We start from the raw sequence: 17920 nt of genomic DNA on the forward strand, positions 1-17920 counted from the left end.
CCAAAAGTGTGCTCATTTTACAGTATTGTGTTAGTTCTCGAAGAAGAGTTAGGTAAAGTTGTATATTCTGGGTATTTAAATTTTTTCTGTTTAATTAAACACGTTATTGATTTGATTTATTTATTTTAAGATGCCAAGGGGAAACTTAGAAGTTGTTCATCATCGAGCCCTGGTTTTAGCTCAGATTCGAAAGTGGTTGGACAAGTAAGTACCATGTATATGATTAGTTAGCTTATTGTTATGTTATGTGTTATGTTATGTTATGTGTGAAGGCAACAAGTTTTTCTGTTAAGATTTTTAAAACTTAAAAAGTATTTAAATATTTCATTACAGATATCTTCAATCAGATTCTCAGAGGCTTTCTTCTTTTGGCATATAGATTCTTAAATTGTATGGTGTAGAAGACATTCCTAGCGGAAGGAATGATGAGGCTCGTTGTATGAAACAGCTTCCTAGCCCAGGGTGATCCATATGGACCTTAGATGGCCTGTGAACCCAGGGCAATTTTATGCTATCCTGTATCTGTGTATTTATCTGGGCAGAAGGTCCAAGGCTTTCATCTAACTTATAAAAAGTCCTTTGGCCCTAAAATACCTGAGCCACTGTTGTGAAGGAAATGATCCATTGTTTGAATCTTTGAATTTGGGGGAAAGTTTATTTTGGAAAAATAGATGTTTACTAACATTTTGTTAAAAAAGAAGATAGCCCTAAGTTCCATAAAGATTTTCTTGTGTGAGTGTGTGGGGATCAAGTCCTTGGGTGGCCTTGATGACTAAGTCGTCACACCATTTAGGGAGTAAATGAACCTGGTGCCTGATTTTTTTTCATTCTATGATTTCAGAGCAGAAATCCAGTAGTAGTTGGGCTGTAGTCTTAATTTTAACTGGTTTATATCCTTATGAAAATGTGCTAGGTCCAAGGAGCTGAGTTTTTGTGAAATGCCCCCCTCTCTCCATTTTCCGTCTCTCCCCAGACTTATGTTTAAAGAAGCATTTGAATGCATGAGAAAACTGAGAATTAATCTCAATCTGATTCACGATCATAACCCTAAGGTAACATTCTAAATCTGATATTTATCATAGTGTACTTTAGGCTTGAGTGAATATGATCTGAACTAAAATGTTTTGTCTTTGTTTTTTTTTTCTTTTTTTGGGTAGGTGTTTCTTGAAAATGTGGAAACCTTCATAAGACAGATAGACTCTGTGAATCATATTAATTTATTTTTCACAGAATTGAAGTAAGTATTTTGAATAGTTCATGAGTATCATATCCATAATTTTCTCTTTTCTGGTTAAGGAAATTGAACAGATAAATAGAGGAGAAAATTTACTTTCAATATAATTTTTTAAATCTCTGACTCTTAGATGCCACATATACTGGATTTTTACTTTTTTCCCTTCTTTTTAAAAGTGAAACTTTAAAACATGTCACGTAAATTATTCTTTGACTTTATATTTAGGTATACATATAAAAACTATTAATTGAAATAAATGGCTTCTTTTTCTGCAATGACTTTTATCTAAGTTTATAAATGAAAAATTTGAACATATAAGAAAGTTGAGAGTTGTCCAGTGAGCATCCTATACCATCACCTAGATTCTACAGTTCATATTTTCATGTATTTGCTTTATCACTATCTACCATCTGCCCATCCACCGTTCATCTTTATTTTAAATAAATTTCAAGATAATTTTAGACAATTTAAAATCCACTTTCCCTGTCAGTACTTCGCCTTGTGTGACATTAACTAGAGTGTATTCTGTGTGTACAGGTCCCACCTGCTCCGCGTCAAATTTATCTATAGCAAAATGCACAGGTTATAAGTACTATTCACTGAGTTTTGACAAATGTATGCTTCCATGTAGTCTTGGCCCCTATCAAGATAGAGAACATTTCCTTCTCAGAAAGTTCCTCCAAATCTCTTTGCATTTATTCTTTCCCCACCCTTTTGGCAACTGCTTTTTTGAGTTCTTCACTGAAGATCAATTTTGCCTGTTCAGGAACTTCCTAGAAATGAATGGTATATCATAGTATTGACTTTTCTGTGTAAGTAAAGCTTCTTTCATTCAGCATGTTATCTGGAGATTCATCCATGTTTTTGCATGTATCACTAGTTTATTCTTTTTTATTGTTCAGCAGTATGCCATGAAAAAGAAAGTGAAAGTGTTAGTCACTCAGTCGTGTCCAACTCTTTGTGACCCCGGAGACTGTAGCCCACTGGGCTCCTCTCTCCATGGAATTCTCCAGGCAGCAATACTAGAGTGGTTTGCCGGTTCCCTTCTCCAGGGACCTTCCCGACTCAGGGATGGAACCTGAGTCTTGTGCGTTGCAGGCAGACCCTCTGCCGCCTGAGGCGCCAGGGAGGCGGAGCACGCCATGGTGTAAACATGCGCAGCTGATGCTCACTCTCCTGTGGGTGGACACCGGACCTGGACCCATATGATATGGGCCATATCGCTGTAACATCTATGAACGTCACCATTTAAGTCTTCTGTGGATATGTTTCACTTCTCAGTGAGCTTCTCCATATTTCACTAGATATGAATATTTTTAGAATTAACTGCCTTCCAAAAGCATTTTTATTTATTATCTCATCAACACTCCTACCTACATATGTGTTAGTAGTTTGATAGCTGGGACACGTGTTCGGTTTATGACCTTTTAATACACACTTGTTCTTAGGGAAGAAGATGTTACAAAGACCATGTATCCTCCACCAGTTGCCAGCACTGTTCCACTCTCCCGCGATCCTGATGAGAAAAAAGTAGACCTCATCTGCGATGCCATGAGAGCAGCCATGGAGAACATAAACCCTCACAAGTACGTGTGCTGTCCTGAGTTGGCATCTTTTGGATAACAGAGATGCGCACTAGTTTTTCTTCAGCTTGTTCATCGTTCTTACTGTGCTGTCCTTCACCGACCACTGCAGGTACTGCCTGTCAATACTCACCTCTCATGTGAAGAAAACTCCCCCAGAACTGGAGATTGCCCTGCAGAAGGTACACGAACTTCAAGGTAGAGACATGTTGACAGTCTGTGTGTATCGGGGTCCCGACTGACATCGGGTCTTCATTCTTCGGGAGATAGCCCTGACTAGGAAATAGCACCACATCCCCAGTTCAGCCAGTGGCCTTTTGGTCTCCACTTTAAGACCTGGGTCCGTTTTTTTTTTTGAGTGCTACCCTACAAAGCATGTACAAAATCGTCAAAGAACTGTTTTCCGTCTGATGTTCACTTTTGTCAGGAAAATGTGTTACTTTCTCTTTTTGGTCATGCTGCTAGGTGTGTGGGTTTTTTCCCCAAATGATTTTGTTCTGTTTCCTTACACATGGACAGGAAATGATCCCCCAGTCCCTGACGCTGTGAGTGCCGAAGAGGCCCTGAAATATTTGCTGCTTCTGGTAGATGTTAATGAATTATATGACCATTCTCTTGGGACCTATGACTTTGATTTGGTCCTCATGGTAGCTGAGAAGTCACAGAAGGTATGTGGAGTTACTCCTTCAACACAGTTAGTATTTTTGTTTATGCAAACGTGATAGTGTGAAGTAGTGCTCCTGACAGTGCAGAGTTTGGGCTGAAATTAAAGCTGTGAGTACAGGCCTCCAGGCAGATCTGCGAGTCTCCAGGGTCCGTACTTACAGGTTCGTTCTCTGTCACTGTTCTGGGCTTATCAGAGTGTTTTGATTGCTAGATTGAACAATTGAAATAAAGCTATTTGATTGTTTTCAAGCTTACAAGCCAAAATGAGAACAAATTCTCCTCTTATAAAGGAAATACAGCAGGTGATTTATATTCCAGTCCAGCTTTATCATGGAGCATCTTTTCCCAGTGGAAATTGGGAACCTGGAGAATAGAAGGGTTCGAGGCCTCTTTGTCTCACCTTGACTTGCTATGGTCCAAAAGTTTGAGCACCTCTGGTTTGCACATTTTTTTATCTGTTGTTTTTTTTTTTTTTTTTTTTGCACCCTCAGTTTCAGTCCCTATCATTCCTTTCTTTGCTCTTGCCAGAATGACCTTCCCAAAGAGGAAAATTTGATCCCCATTCCTCTGCTTACAATTGTTTATGGGCTCCCCCTTCCCCCTAGGAAGAAGTTCAGAGGCTCTATGCTTAAAATCTCTTCAGTGATCTGGGACTTGTGTATCTCTCAGTTCTCCTCTCTTGATGTTATCCCCCTTTCTCTGCAGTGGATGTAAGGCAGTACTTTTGTCTCCCAACTGCCACATACCTTTGCAGGCACTCTCATCCTCTCTGTTCACCTGGCTGATTCTCACTCGTCTTGGTTGAAGGAAGCCCAGGTGACTTTTTTCAGTAAACCATTCTTGCTGCCTCCCTGCCCAGCATCCGGGACTGAATGAGATGACCTTCCCATGTGCCTCTACGGCGCCCAGTGCCTGCCGGTGTACCCGTCTGTCTCTACTAGATTCTCAGTTTCTTGAGAATGAGGGAACCTTGTTTTCCATAGTAACCTATGAAACAATTGGTATTGTGAGATTTAGCTAAGAGTTAGTCATAACTAAGAAACAAAGAACACCCATGTGTTAAGGCATTTTTTTCCAAATGTGGTTTTATTTAGTTTGATTTTTTATATAATTGATATATTAATACACTGCATATTTTGAAGAGGGCTTCTGTGGTAGCTCAGATGGTAAAGAGTCTGCCTGCAGTGCAGAAGACCTTGGTTTGATCCTGGGGTCAGGAAGATCCCCTGGAGAAGGAAATAGCTACCTACTCCAGTATTCTTGCCTGGAGAATTTCTTGGACAGGGGAGCCTGATGGGCTACAGTCCATTGGTTCGTGAAGAGTTGGACACAACAGAGCAACTAACAGTTTCACTTTCATGTATTTTGAAAATGATGTAGCTTTTGATTTATTGCTATAATTACTATATATTTTTATTTTTAAAAGTAAGTATAATCACAGGCACTATAATTACCCTTTAAAAAAATTTTTTTAGGATCCCAAAGAATATCTTCCATTTCTGAATACACTTAAGAAAATGGAAACGAATTATCAGCGGTTCACTATAGATAAATATTTGAAACGATATGAAAAAGCCATTGGCCACCTAAGCAAATGTGGTAAGTGTGAGGGTTAGTATATTTCTGTTCAAATATTCTTTGGTAGGGTATAAGTTGAAATCAGATGTTAGTTTAGACAGACTGATGTCAGTTTTTACACCTGAAAATGTTAATAACTGTGCCTGCAGACCTGATTTTTGTCAATTTTGATAAGCTGAGGGTACAGCAGATGTCTCTGAGTGAGCTTGGGGAGGCTCATAGCTCAGATCCTTTTGAGTTGAGTGATCACCTTTGAAATTCACTTCCATGTCTCAAAATCAAAATTGGTTGATGCTTCGTTCTTCTCATGGTGTATGCAGACACCCCTCTGAGTGGCCATGCCTTCTGTGCCCTGATGGACACAGTTCTGACTGCCAGCGCGATGCCGGGTGTTCCGCTGCCCGTGCCTGACTGGTGCCGAAACCTCAGTCTTCAGTATTCGTGATTTTTCCCTGAAGGCTGAGACAGGGGCAAGACGAGTCACCTGAGGTGTTTGCATTCAGATCTGTCTTCCTTGGAGAATCAGGTTCACCTTGGCTGGGCTGGGACTCAGGCATGTGTATATGGTTGATAAGCTCCCTAGATGGTTCTTATTAAAAAGGCTGAGAAAACACTGGGCTGGATGGTCATTTCTCAGGGGCCGTGTAAAATTCCTTTTGAGCAGAACTCTGATCCCAATTAGTGCTTCTCAAATTTCAGAATCTGCAGCGGTGCTCATTAAAGTTCACATTCCTGCATTCCATTTCTCTAGATACTCTAATTAATGCAGGTCTTAAAGAGCTCCCTTGTTGATTTTATGTAAGGACCAGTGGTAGAGATGAAATCCATTACGCTTCCCCAGTCTTAAACTTGTGTGTGTATGAATCTTATTCCTATAGGACCGGAGTACTTCCCAGAATGCTTAAACTTAATAAAAGATAAAAACTTGTATAACGAAGCTCTGAAGCTCTACCCACGGAACTCACAGCAGTACAAGGTGTGTAACGTGAAATGAGAGCTCCCGATTTTGCTCTGTGCTTCTGTTGGAAAGGGGTGAGGATCCTGTGTCCCTAACACTTGGTTTCAAAGTTAATCTTCAAACTAATTACCCTTATCTTGAATTTATCCGAGAGAATAGCCCTCACCTGTTCTTCTCATGAAGAAGTTGCTCAGGCCAGAAACCTAGGCATTGTCACTGGATCCTCATTGGAAATACCATGGCGGCTTCCATCCTGCCCCCTCCAGCCCAACCTCACTGAGCATCCTGAATAGTGCATCTTTCCTGTATAATTATGCATGAAGTTTGGTTTGTTTGTTTAAACAAACAGACATCTGTTTAGCTTTTCTCATATGCCAGATACTTCTCTTATCAGCTACATGAATTCTCACAACAGCCTGATAGGTGTTGCGCACAGTTTTTAAATGAGGAAGCACTTTGCCCAAGAACCTGCGGTATGGAGCCCATGCCATCATCACCACCATTTTCAGTTTGTCTACAAATTACACACATCCTTTGCGATCTGGCTGCTGCCTCCTCTCGAGCATCGGCCGCCTCTGCCGGCCCTCTTCCTCCCCGTCCTCCAGTCCTCCCCGTCCTTCTAAACTCTCGGCTCTCCTCTGCCAGAAAACCAGTCCTGGATGAGGTGCCAAGCACTGAGCTCCCAGCACACCTCATTCTTGCCTTGGGGATGGCATTCATCAATCTGCTATGTACTGATTCTTTTTCCCCCACCAGGCTGTGGGTTCCCTTAAGGGCAGGGACCCCGTGTTATATCCCTCTGTTGCCCTGCCTGATGCTGAGCTTGGGGAACAGAGAATTTGGCCAAAGGCCGCCTCTTTGCTCTCATTTTCATTATCTGTTCCTCTCCTGTGCTCGCTCTGCTCCAGTCATACTGGCCTTGTTATTCTGTCCTGTGTATTCCACACCCACTCCTGCCTGATTGCCACGCTGTCTTCTGTGCTCTTGGCGTGGAATACTCTCCCCTGACTCTAAACGTGGCTTCTCCTCACAGCCCTCTGAAGCAGCATTCCCATCACTGTGTCCCTTTCCCACTGTCTGCCATTATATTGTTGACCCTGCCGTGTTTATAAAGTATGTTCTCTTTCACCACCAGGGCAGGAGCTTGGTCGTGGTTCTTGTTAGTGTTTTTTGTGTTTGGTTGGTTGGCTGGGTTTTTTTTTTCCCTTGTTTTACTTTTGCATTGCTGTCTTACTCCCACTTCCCTAAATAGTACTCAGTAATTGTTGGATGCGGAGAAGACAATGGCAACCCACTCCAGGACTCTTGCCTGGAAAATCCCATGGACAGAGGAGCCTGGTGGGCTGCAGTCCATGGGGTCGCTAGGAGTCAGACACGACTGAGCGACTTCACTTTCACTTTCATGCATTGGAGAAGGAAATGGCAACCCACTCCAGTGTTCTTGCCTGGAGAATCCCAGGGACGGGGGGCCTGGTGGGCTGCCGTCTATGGGGTCGCACAGAGTCGGACACGACTGAAGCGACTTAGCAGCAGCAGCAGCAGTTGTTGGATGAATAAACAACATATCCTCAGTAAGGTTTTGAATGAAAAGAAGATTGAATTCATTAGTCATCCACAGGGTTTTTCTAAGTAATTCCAGGGAATTTCAAGTATAATGACCACGACAGACTTCCTTGGAGATTCAAAAAACAAGTTACCACCCTTCCTCACTGACCCTGTGTCTCCTTCTGTCCCAGGACATCAGCATTGCTTACGGGGAGCACCTGCTGCAAGAGTGCCTCCACGAGCCGGCAGGCCTCGTGTTTGCCCGCTGCGGCGCTCACGAGAAGGCGCTCGGCGCCTTTCTGGCCTGTGGCAGCTGGCAGCAAGCGCTCTGTGCGGCGGCCCAGCTTCACCTGACCACGGAGCAGCTGGCTGGCCTGGGCAGGACTCTGGCAGGTAAGCACGGAAACGAGAACTCCCCCGAGTGTTTGTGTCTCTTTGGTTTTGTTTGGAATTTTCGCAAATACCCTGTAAGGCAGCACACTTTGATGCCCTCTCACAGGCACTGATGAAAGTTAATTCGGAATGGATTACTAGGTGGAGTAAAAGTTGAGCTGCTGCAAGAGTCCCCAGACACGATGGCCCAGTAGGGAAAGCAGCTCCCGTCTCTCTCTCAGCCCTGGCAGCTCCTCCCACGGTGCAGGTCTGCTGTCTCTTCGGCAGTGGTTGAAGCTGGATTTTCTCCGTATCTGTGTTCCAGTCCTCGGGGAGGGGAAAAACTGGAGTCATGAGAGTATGCTTTTTATTTTAACACTATTTATTAATATTTTTAGTTATTTGGATGCGTCAGGTCTTAGCTGTGGCGTGTGGGATCTGTAGGTCCCTGAACAGGGACCAAACCTGGGCCCCCTGCATTGGTGTGCAGGGTCTTAGCCACAACAGCACCAGGGAAGTCCCAGGAACGCTGAACTCTTAAGTTGGCAATGACCTAGCTAACCCTCCTTCTCCACCTCATTCACCGAAACTCACAGCTTACAGGTACACTTGGTACAGTGTAGCTGGGGAGCCAGGTGCCCTGTAAGAATGTAAAGATGAATTTTGAGATGGAGCCATTCAAATACAGACAGTAGATTGCTGGAGAACATAATGGCGGTTTTCAGAAATGAGGCCAAATGTATAAGCAGTCTGAAAGCAGAGCCAGTTTAGCTGTTTCAGGGTGTGAGACCTGAACCAGAGGCGAGGCTCTTCCAGAGTCTGATTTCTTAGAGTGGAGTGGCATCCCCAGAGTGCCCAGGCGAAGAGACAGGTGGGGCTCTGGCCCTCTCAATCATGCTTAAAGTGAGTAGTTGGTATATTTTCCCCCTATTTTTCAAGAGTCTTGTAAATATTGTTATGATTTCCCCCAAAACAGTCCTGAAAAAAATTTCAAATTATAGTCTGTTAAACATACGAACATATTCTATTTAGTTATTTCACTTTGTTTTTTCCCCCCTTGGGATTAAAAAAACGTGTGAGATTATGACTTTTTCCAACATTTTCTGGTTATTAGATGGGCTTCCCTGGTAGCTCAGCATATTGGTTCTGTAGACTCTTCTATAAGCCCTTTCAATTTCTAAGCTGAAGTCTTTTTACAAGTATTGAGAAGTTCTTATTTGAGTCCTATTAACTCTTCATTCTGGCTCCATTGATATTTCTGCTCTAGAAACTTGTTTGTAGCTTGTACTTTCCAGCTCTGTTCTTGGGGTCTCTGTTATCTTACATTTTTTGCAACTTTTAGCTTCCTGTTTTTCATGCCTTATAGTGCAATATACCTAGTTTTCCCAGATGTTTAGCAGAAAAAGGTGGAGAAGAGAGTGGTGAAAGATTTTTGGGAAATTTTATAAGGTGGAGTCACTCATTGTACATGTAACTTGGGCAGTTTACACAAGTCAGAAAAAGAGAGAAAAGATAACCATTTAGTGGAGGAGACTTCCTGGTTTTGTAAATAATATGCCCTGGAATTCGCATGAAATGGAAGACAGAGTCTGCCAGCCCCTTAGTTAACTTTAGTTTCTATGTGCCTCTCGTCGAGGCACACTCCCAGAGTCAACTGGACCAAGAGTGATTCTCAGATTTAAAGATACTGTCACACCCCTGACAAATGCCAACTACCCCCATCTAGTGCTCAACCAAAGAAACAGTAGCATCTTCCTATTAGAGGAAGAAATGGATTCGTGAGAGTGCTAGGTCAGTTTCCTTATGAACGCCTTTGTAAGCATTTTTTCATGAATGATTTTGACTATATGTGATTTTCACATCCCATGCTAAATTTAGATTTTAATTGCCACTTTAGGATAGGACCCTGGTATTCCTTCCTCTCTTATAGAAATTCACAAAGTATTAATATTTTGCTTGATGCAAAATAGACATAATGCTGGCTCAGTGGTATAGAATCTGCTTGCCAATGCAGGAGATGCAGGTTAGATCCCCGAGTCAGGAAGATCCCCTGGAGGAGGAAATGGCAACCCATTCTACTATTTTTGCCTGGAAAATCCCATGGACAGAGGAGCCTGGCGGTCTATAGTCCACGTGGTTGCAAAGAGTCAGACATGACTGAGCACACGCATCAAAGACATAATAGTGAAGCACGTCAGCAAAAGAATAGTTAACTCTGTCTTACCCAGTGCTTCACAAACATTCTTCACCTGAAAATGGTTTCTTGGTCCTGCCTTTCATTGTTCTTGGAACAATCTTGGGGAACACTTTTGAAAATGCTATTTTAAAGCAGCTCATTTTGAGTGTATACTCTGTAGAGCTCAAGCTCCAATATGTAGGAGACCATTTTGATTTAAATAGTACCACTGAAAACCATTTCCACTTGTGTTTTGGTAATGCTGATCTTAGCCAACCATGAGAGTCAAATGCTTGCTATTGTCTTTGCAGGAAAGCTAGTTGAGCAGAGCAAACACAGGGATGCAGCCACAGTTTTGGAACAGTACGTGCAGGTAAACTCGGTTCTTCCCTTCTACTCACACCCCCCAACACACACATGCCAAGTAATTACTTCTCATTTGTACCTTAGCAATGGTGAAAATGAAAGGAACTGTGGGTATTTAGGAAATCCAGAAGTAGTATTTCCCTTGAAGATCTTCTGTCTTGCCTACTTGACTTGGAAATCTAAACTTGGAAATCTAAATTCAGTATTTCTCTAAATAATTGTAATTTCTGTGAGGTAGAATAAAGAACTCTAATATGCACTAGTGGCTTGACCTTGGTGGAAAGTAGAAATTAAATCATAAGGCAGTTATATTTTTTATATTAACATACCAAAGTAGAAACAGTGAGAAAAGACCAGTCTAAACCAAAGTGATTGAACTTGAGACAACCTTTTTTGGCTTTCACTCCCATTCTCTCTCTTGGAAATGTCTGTTTTACCTCAGGCAGCTTTTTGGGTTCCAACTTTTCAGCAGATTATAAAGTATCCATACCAGCTTTTGACAGAATTGTAGATTTATTATGAAAATAGTAAATCCATGCATTGTCATGGGCCACAGACTCGAAGGACACAGGCATACAAATGTTACCAAGGATTCTTGCCTTCTAGAGTTTTGGCCTTTGATGAGAAAGTGTTGTTACTAGCAGTCACACTTGCATAACAAAATTATGCTTTTATAATACTTCATTGTCTTTCATATAATAAGGATGAGTGAAAGAAGATAACTAAAATTTGATATCACTAGATCCTAGAAAGAGAATATGGTGATTCAGCTGAAAACATTGAGATATATCCCACTTAAGATGGTTAATGAAATGGAAAGGATGCTCACTTGTGATTTCTAACATTTCTTTTTTATTCTTTCTTAGGACTTCTCTGCCTGTGGTCTCATTACCCATCTGTCCTTGCATGTTGTCTCTTTTTTCCATTTGAGGTGTTATCATAGTTATCATACTCATTTTTTAATTCCCAGCCTCAAAATCTCAAAATACCTGCCATATCAGTGTCAGGTTCTGATGCTTGCTCTGACTCTTCAAATTGCATTTTTATCCCTTTTAAAAAATGCCTTATAATTTTTTGTCAAGTCTAATGTGATACCTGGGTAAAAGGAAATTTGATCAGAAGGCCTTTAGTGACACGATGATGAGGCTGGGGTTTGGGTGAGAGGAGAAGTGTTCTAGTCTGTGATTAGGCCTCAGTCTTTGAGTATGTGCTTCAGCCATAAACTTCACCAGGGCTTGTCAGGTTTTTTTCACCTTCAGGTAGGACAGGAAAGTTAGAATGGGCCAGAGTTGGGTATTTCCCTGCCCCCACATTGGAGGTCCTGGTGAAACCCACTTTGATTAGGCTGTGGCAAAATACTTTCTCTTGAGAGCAGGTCTTGTTAAAATCAGCATGCTTTGGATATATTTTCACGTCTCCTTTTTCCTCCCCCCTGCTAGAAATATGAGGGTATTTCCTTGTATTCAGTATGAGAAGTTCTCTTAAGGCTCCTGGAGGTAAAAACTCATGAAGATGTAGCATCTCCCTGAGTATGGACCCCTATAGAGTTTTTAACTCTGGTCTTGTCTACCGTGAGTGGTATTAGCTAGAGAAATTCAGTCTTTCACCCTGTGTGTGATGTTTGCTGCTTTTTGGCAATGGGGTTGTTTGTTTAATAGATGTGAGAAGCTGGTAAGGCTCTTACTGGGTTTGGCAAACCGCAACCTGGGGGCCAAAGCTAGCTGGCCACCTGTTTGGTAAATTTTTATTGAAACATGGCCCCACCAATTGTTCACACATTGTATGCGGCTGCTGTTGCACTTAAAACCACAAGAGTTTGGGGGCTTGTAACAGTCTGTCCCAGAAGCCTAAAATACTAACTGTCTAGCCTATTATGGAGAAAAATCGCCAATCCTCACCCTCTTGGGTTGAGAAAATTATCTTCTGTTTCTGGTTCTGAGAGTTTTTATCATGAGTGGGTATTAAATTTTGCCAAATGACTCTTAAACTAAGATATGTTTTTTATTTTTAGACCAGTGATAGGATGAATTGCATTGACTTTTTTTTCCTTTTTTTATCTTCTTTTTTATTGAAGTATAGTTGATTTACAATGTTGTGTTAATATATAGGAAAGTGATTTGGTTATACATATATATATATATATCCACTCCTTTTTTATGTTCTTTTCCATTATGGTTTATCATTGGATACTGAATACATCAACAGTTCTCTGCACTATACAGTAGGACCTTGTTAATCCATTCCATATATTACAGCTTAACTCTGCTAACCCCAACCTCCCACTCCATCCCTCTCTTAGCCCCCCTTGGCAGCTGCACATCTGTTCCATAAGTGTGAGTGTGTTTCTGTTTCATAGATAGGTTCATTTGTGTCATATTTTAGACTCTATATAAGTGATATCACATGGTATTTGTCTTTCTCTTTCTGACTTTGGTATGGTAGTTGCTAGTTGCATCCATGTTGCTGCACATGGCATTTCATTCTTTTTATGGCTGAGTAGTGCTCCATCATATATACGGACCACGTCTTCTTTATCCATTCATCTGTTGATAGACATTTAGGTTGTTTCCATATCTTGGCTATTGTGGATACTGCTGCTGTGAACAATATGATATATGTACACATCACATATGAAGGAATATTATTCAGTCAAAAAATAATGAAAAACTGGTGCATGCTACAGCTTAGATGAAACTTGAAAAATTATGCTGAGTGAAATAAATCAGATATGAAAGGGCAAATATTGTATAATTCTACTTTTGTGAGGTGCCTAGAGTAGTCAAATTCATAGAGACAAAGGAGAACAGTGGTTGCTGAAGGTGGGGGTAGGGAGAGGTGATTTATTGTTTCATGGATACAGAATTTCAGTTTTGCAAGATAAAAAAAAGTTTTGGAAATGGATAGTGGTGGTGGTTTCACAACAATGTGAATTTGCTTGATGCCTATGAACTGTACACTAAATGGCTAAACGGGTACAGTTTATTTTGAATTTTGCTATAGTCAAAAAAATAAGGGGAGAAAAAAGGAACAAAGAACTGATAAATCTTTAAAACATATCCTTAGTGAAAGAAGTCAGGCACAAAAAGTCACCTATTGTATGATTCCTTTTATATAATATATTCAGACTAGGCAAATCCAGAGAGACAAAAAGCAGATTAGAAGTTTCCAGGGGGTGAAAGGAGTGGGAAATGAGGGATTGGTTAATGGATATGAAGTGTTTTTATGTGATGATTAAAAAAAGATTTTGAAAGTAGGAAGAGCTTGTGATTACACAACACTGTGATATAGTAAACAGCATCAAATTGTACACTTTTAAATTATTCATTTTATGTTATTAATATATGAATTTTATGTCAATAAAACACACAGGCATACACATTGCCAATCAAGCAAAACACATATACTGTGTTTCTTTGGGACGTGTGGTATAGGCCTGAAATGATCCTTTGTGGTCTGCGGAAAAAATGTTTATTTAAACTTCTTAGTTAAAAGTAACTTATTTAAAGTAGTATGTATGTATTATAGATTGTTTAAAATACTAAAAGCAAATACAAGAAAACAAAAACACTTCATTCCTACCACTCACAGGTTGCTATTGTTAACATCTCCTGTTTCTTTCCAGAGTTTTCTCTGCCCTCTCTCTCTTCCCTCCTCCCCCTTCACCTCAAACACACACACACACACACACGTATTTTTTAACCAAAATGAAAGTATGCTGTTTGTAGATTTACACACACACACACACATATTTTTTAACCAAAATGAAATTATGCTGTTTGTAGATTTGTTTTGTTTGGCTATAATCTTCCTCTCTCCATGTTGACACATTTTAACTTAAAACACACACACACACATACACACACACACACACGTATTTTTTAACCAAAATGAAATTATGCGTTTTGTTTGGCTATAATCTTCCTCTCTCCATGTTGACACATTTTAACTTACCCAATAATTAAAATTTAAGTTCCTTCAATATTCCAAAGTTGTTCACAGTAGATTGATCCAAATTAGATTCCTTTTTAGGTCCATGTATTGCATTCATTATCTTATGTTCTTTAAATCCCTTTTTATCTAGTTTATACACACCTTTTTTATTATAGAGATTACTTGAGGAAACCCAGCCAGTTGTCTCTTTAATTTCATCTTTTAAAAATCTGTTTTATGTGCTTTTTAAGAACATAGGGTAATTATATATTAGGGTACCTGGTCAAAACTTTTTAGTGGTAAGGATGTAAGCATCACAAATGGTTAAAGACTGTAGAATATACAGATGTTTATTAAACTTATTTCAGTTTTTTATAGGTTTGAAGTTGTTTGAAATACAAAGAGAAAAAAATAATCATTAAAAGAGAAAAAAAGGTTTGGAAGGTTACTGTTCTAGTCTACTTTTTTTTCAAAGTGTGGTCTTGTTAATTAAGGAGCCCACTTAAATCTCCTGAATCAGACTTGGAGATGCAGCTGGGGAAATGGGCATTTCTAACAGTCTCTGTCATGGTTTCAGTGCTCAGGGATGGAGAGAGATGATGCTCACCTTGTGTTTTGTGGTCATTTCCAGAATGGACACCCCTCATTTGTCTTTTGCATCAGCATTTATCAAGCATCTGCTCTAGGCCAGACCCTATGCTGAGAACTGGGATTGTGAGCCATAGGGGCAGCTCTTTGGGCAGTTTTGCAGTTTGATACGGTGGCATCTGACACGCTTTCTCTTCCTGGATGTTCCCCTGTCAGGACCATGAAGAAGCTGTGCTTGTGTTGTTAGAAGGAGCTGCCTGGGAAGAAGCTCTGAGACTGGTAAGAGGACATCAGAACTCTTCCCTGCCTGAAGTGCTAAGTAGAATGAGAGCCTGCTCAGGGGAGACAGTGTCAGCCGGAGTCCCTGGTCTTCTGAGGCTACTGAAGTCTGGAAGTAGTAGTTCAGGTTCTGGTCTAAGGATAAGCAGTGCTTTTTAAACCATTTAAATAATTTATTCTTGATGTGTGGAATTAGTCCTCTAAACGTGAAATGTTACTGTCTTTTACTGAAACGGTTTGGGTTTTGTTTGGCTGCCTTGTAGGCCTTCTCCTCTGGAAAATATCCTGGTCACCTCTGAAAGTGATCCGTTCCCTAGCATCTTAACTTTCCAGTGACTTGAAGTTTTCCTGCCTAAAATTATCTTATTTTTCCTTTTAGGTACACAAATATAACAGACCAGATATTATAGAAACCAACATAAAGCCTTCCATTTTAGAAGGTGAGGGTTGTATTTTAGAAAGAATTCCTGATTTGGAAGTATCAAGATGGGGAGGAGAGGGAGATGGTAGAGTACTGTCTTTGCTGTTACATCCTTTAATCATGTCAGTGATGAAAGAACGCATTTTACTGAGTCATTCAGAGTTCTCCCCTGGGTGAGATAATTGAATTCTGACCTTGGTTTTTAAATGTGCTATGTTAAATGGGCTTCCAGTGGTAAAGAATTTGCCTGCCAACACAGAAGACATGGGTTTGATCCTTGGGTCGCGAAGATCCCCGTAGAGAAGAAAAATGACAGCCCACTCCAGTGTTCTTGCCTGGGAAATCCCATGGATGGAGGAGCCTGTGAGGCTACAGTCCATGGAGCCACAAAGAGTTGGACAGACTTAGTGTCTAAACAGTAGCGACAGTGCTGTTAAATAGTCACACATGAAATATTTGAATGTTAAAAACCTGTGCGTAAGATACAATTAAAAATTTTTGCATTGGGGAATAGTTGGTAAACTTGCATACGAACTATTGGATAATATCGTATCAAATGGTTAATTTTCTGCATTTAATAATTGTATTGTGAATATATACATATGATCCTGATTCTTAAGAGAGAGATGCTAAAGTATTTAGGAGGGAAGGATCGTATCTGTAACTTCTTTTCAAAGGGTTCCACAAAAATAATTGTGTGTGAGAGAGAGAGAGTGGAGAGAAACGGAGGAAGCCAAAAATCTAGAATAATGTTAATAATTGATAAATCTAAGTGAAGCGTGTGTGTGTGTGTATTCATTGAACTGTTGGAACTTTTATGTAGGGTTTGAACTTTCAAAATAAAAATTTTTTTTATAATGAAAAGAAGCGCTTTTCCTGTAGCCTTGTGGTTAAGTTAGCTTCCAATTCTGGGGACACAGGTTCAGTCCCTTGTCGGGGAACTAAGATCCTGTATGCTGCACGGCAAATCGAAAAAAATAATAAAAATGAAAAGGACCTTTGCAGAAGGTTAATCGATAACAGATGAGTGTTAATCAGTTCTAGAATACTCTGGTGTACATTGTAACTCCTTAAATGCAGAGTGTAAGAGTGGGATGTCAGTTTGACGTACAGAACTTGGGGAGTAGAGGTTGATTTTAAGCCCTGCACAGTCTAACCTGTAAGTGATGTCTAGCCTTTCTGTCATTAACACGCATCACATTCTTACTCTTTCTGCTCTCTGCTACCCTGTCCAGCTTAAAACTGGGAGAGCTCTCTGTGTATCATTCTCTTTGTGTACTCCTACCCGGATCCTGGAAGCATCCTCCTGGGCCCTGTAAAAATGCTTCTGGCTCACTCTCACTTGAATTTTTCTCCACTAACGAGAACCTAGAAAAATGCTGACAATTCATCAGCAAAGACCTAATACTTATAGGTTTAGGAAGCCTTTCGTGACTTTCCTCCTATTTTTGTTAATAGCTTCCTGTACACACGTTTTATTTGCCAGTCCTCTCTTGGGTTAGATATTAAAGACTCTTACTCAGGTGATTTTACAAGTTTAGTGGTAGAGCGTTTTCTAGGATGATGTTGATGAACTTTAAGATCTTGCCTCTCAATCTCTAGTTCATTCTCTGAAAGCAGTGTTGGTTAATTCTCCATTAAATTTAAAGAAAAAAATCTTACTTGAGAAACTTGATAACTCGTTTTCTTTCCATTAAGCTCCGACTCCCTTGTTAACCCCTCCCTCTAGTTTTTTCTCTTTGCTTAGACATGCTTAAATTCTTTTCCATCTGCACCCTCAGCCCAGAAAAATCATATGGCGTTTCTGGACTCTCAGACAGCCACATTCAGTCGGCATAAAAAACGTCTGTTGGTGGTACGAGAGCTGAAGGAGAAGGCCCAGCAGGTGAACCTGGGTGAGTGCCTGCCTGAAGCCAGTGAAGCTTGGGGCTGGTGGCGGGGGCAGCATCACCCTTTGTCTTACTAGCCGCTTACTGTGCCTCCTGCAGTGTGGTTACCATGCCAAGTGCAAGTCTGAGGCCTCTGTGAAGGGCATGTGTGTGTCTTTGTCATGGGTACTGGGGAGAGTTTGAGGGCAGAATCGAGCATGAATGGGAAGAGGTCTACCAAACGTTCCCCCCTCACCCAGCCGGAGGAACCAACTGCAGTATTTACAGAATGAATCTTCTCATCTCCAAACGTTCCTTTGCTTTAAGAAAAGAATAAAGAAGTTTGGTAAAGTACT

General features: G+C 40.7%; 1 protein-coding gene across 1 annotated transcript in view; it reads left to right on the forward strand.

The window, feature by feature from the left end:
* The window catches only part of ELP1 (elongator acetyltransferase complex subunit 1), a 58733-nt gene that overhangs the window by 30062 nt on the left and 10751 nt on the right, over positions 1–17920 (forward strand). Inside the window, exons 20-32 of the mRNA XM_070459335.1 lie at positions 131–204; positions 974–1052; positions 1158–1237; positions 2683–2820; positions 2930–3015; positions 3337–3485; positions 4959–5082; positions 5940–6037; positions 7756–7957; positions 10424–10485; positions 15213–15275; positions 15655–15715; positions 17478–17591. Coding sequence (XP_070315436.1) covers positions 131–204; positions 974–1052; positions 1158–1237; positions 2683–2820; positions 2930–3015; positions 3337–3485; positions 4959–5082; positions 5940–6037; positions 7756–7957; positions 10424–10485; positions 15213–15275; positions 15655–15715; positions 17478–17591 — 1330 coding nt within the window. The remainder of the gene's footprint in view (positions 1–130; positions 205–973; positions 1053–1157; positions 1238–2682; positions 2821–2929; positions 3016–3336; positions 3486–4958; positions 5083–5939; positions 6038–7755; positions 7958–10423; positions 10486–15212; positions 15276–15654; positions 15716–17477; positions 17592–17920) is intronic.

Source organism: Odocoileus virginianus, chromosome 31 (genome assembly GCF_023699985.2).
Source record: "Odocoileus virginianus isolate 20LAN1187 ecotype Illinois chromosome 31, Ovbor_1.2, whole genome shotgun sequence".
Taxonomy (NCBI): Eukaryota; Metazoa; Chordata; class Mammalia; order Artiodactyla; family Cervidae; genus Odocoileus; species Odocoileus virginianus.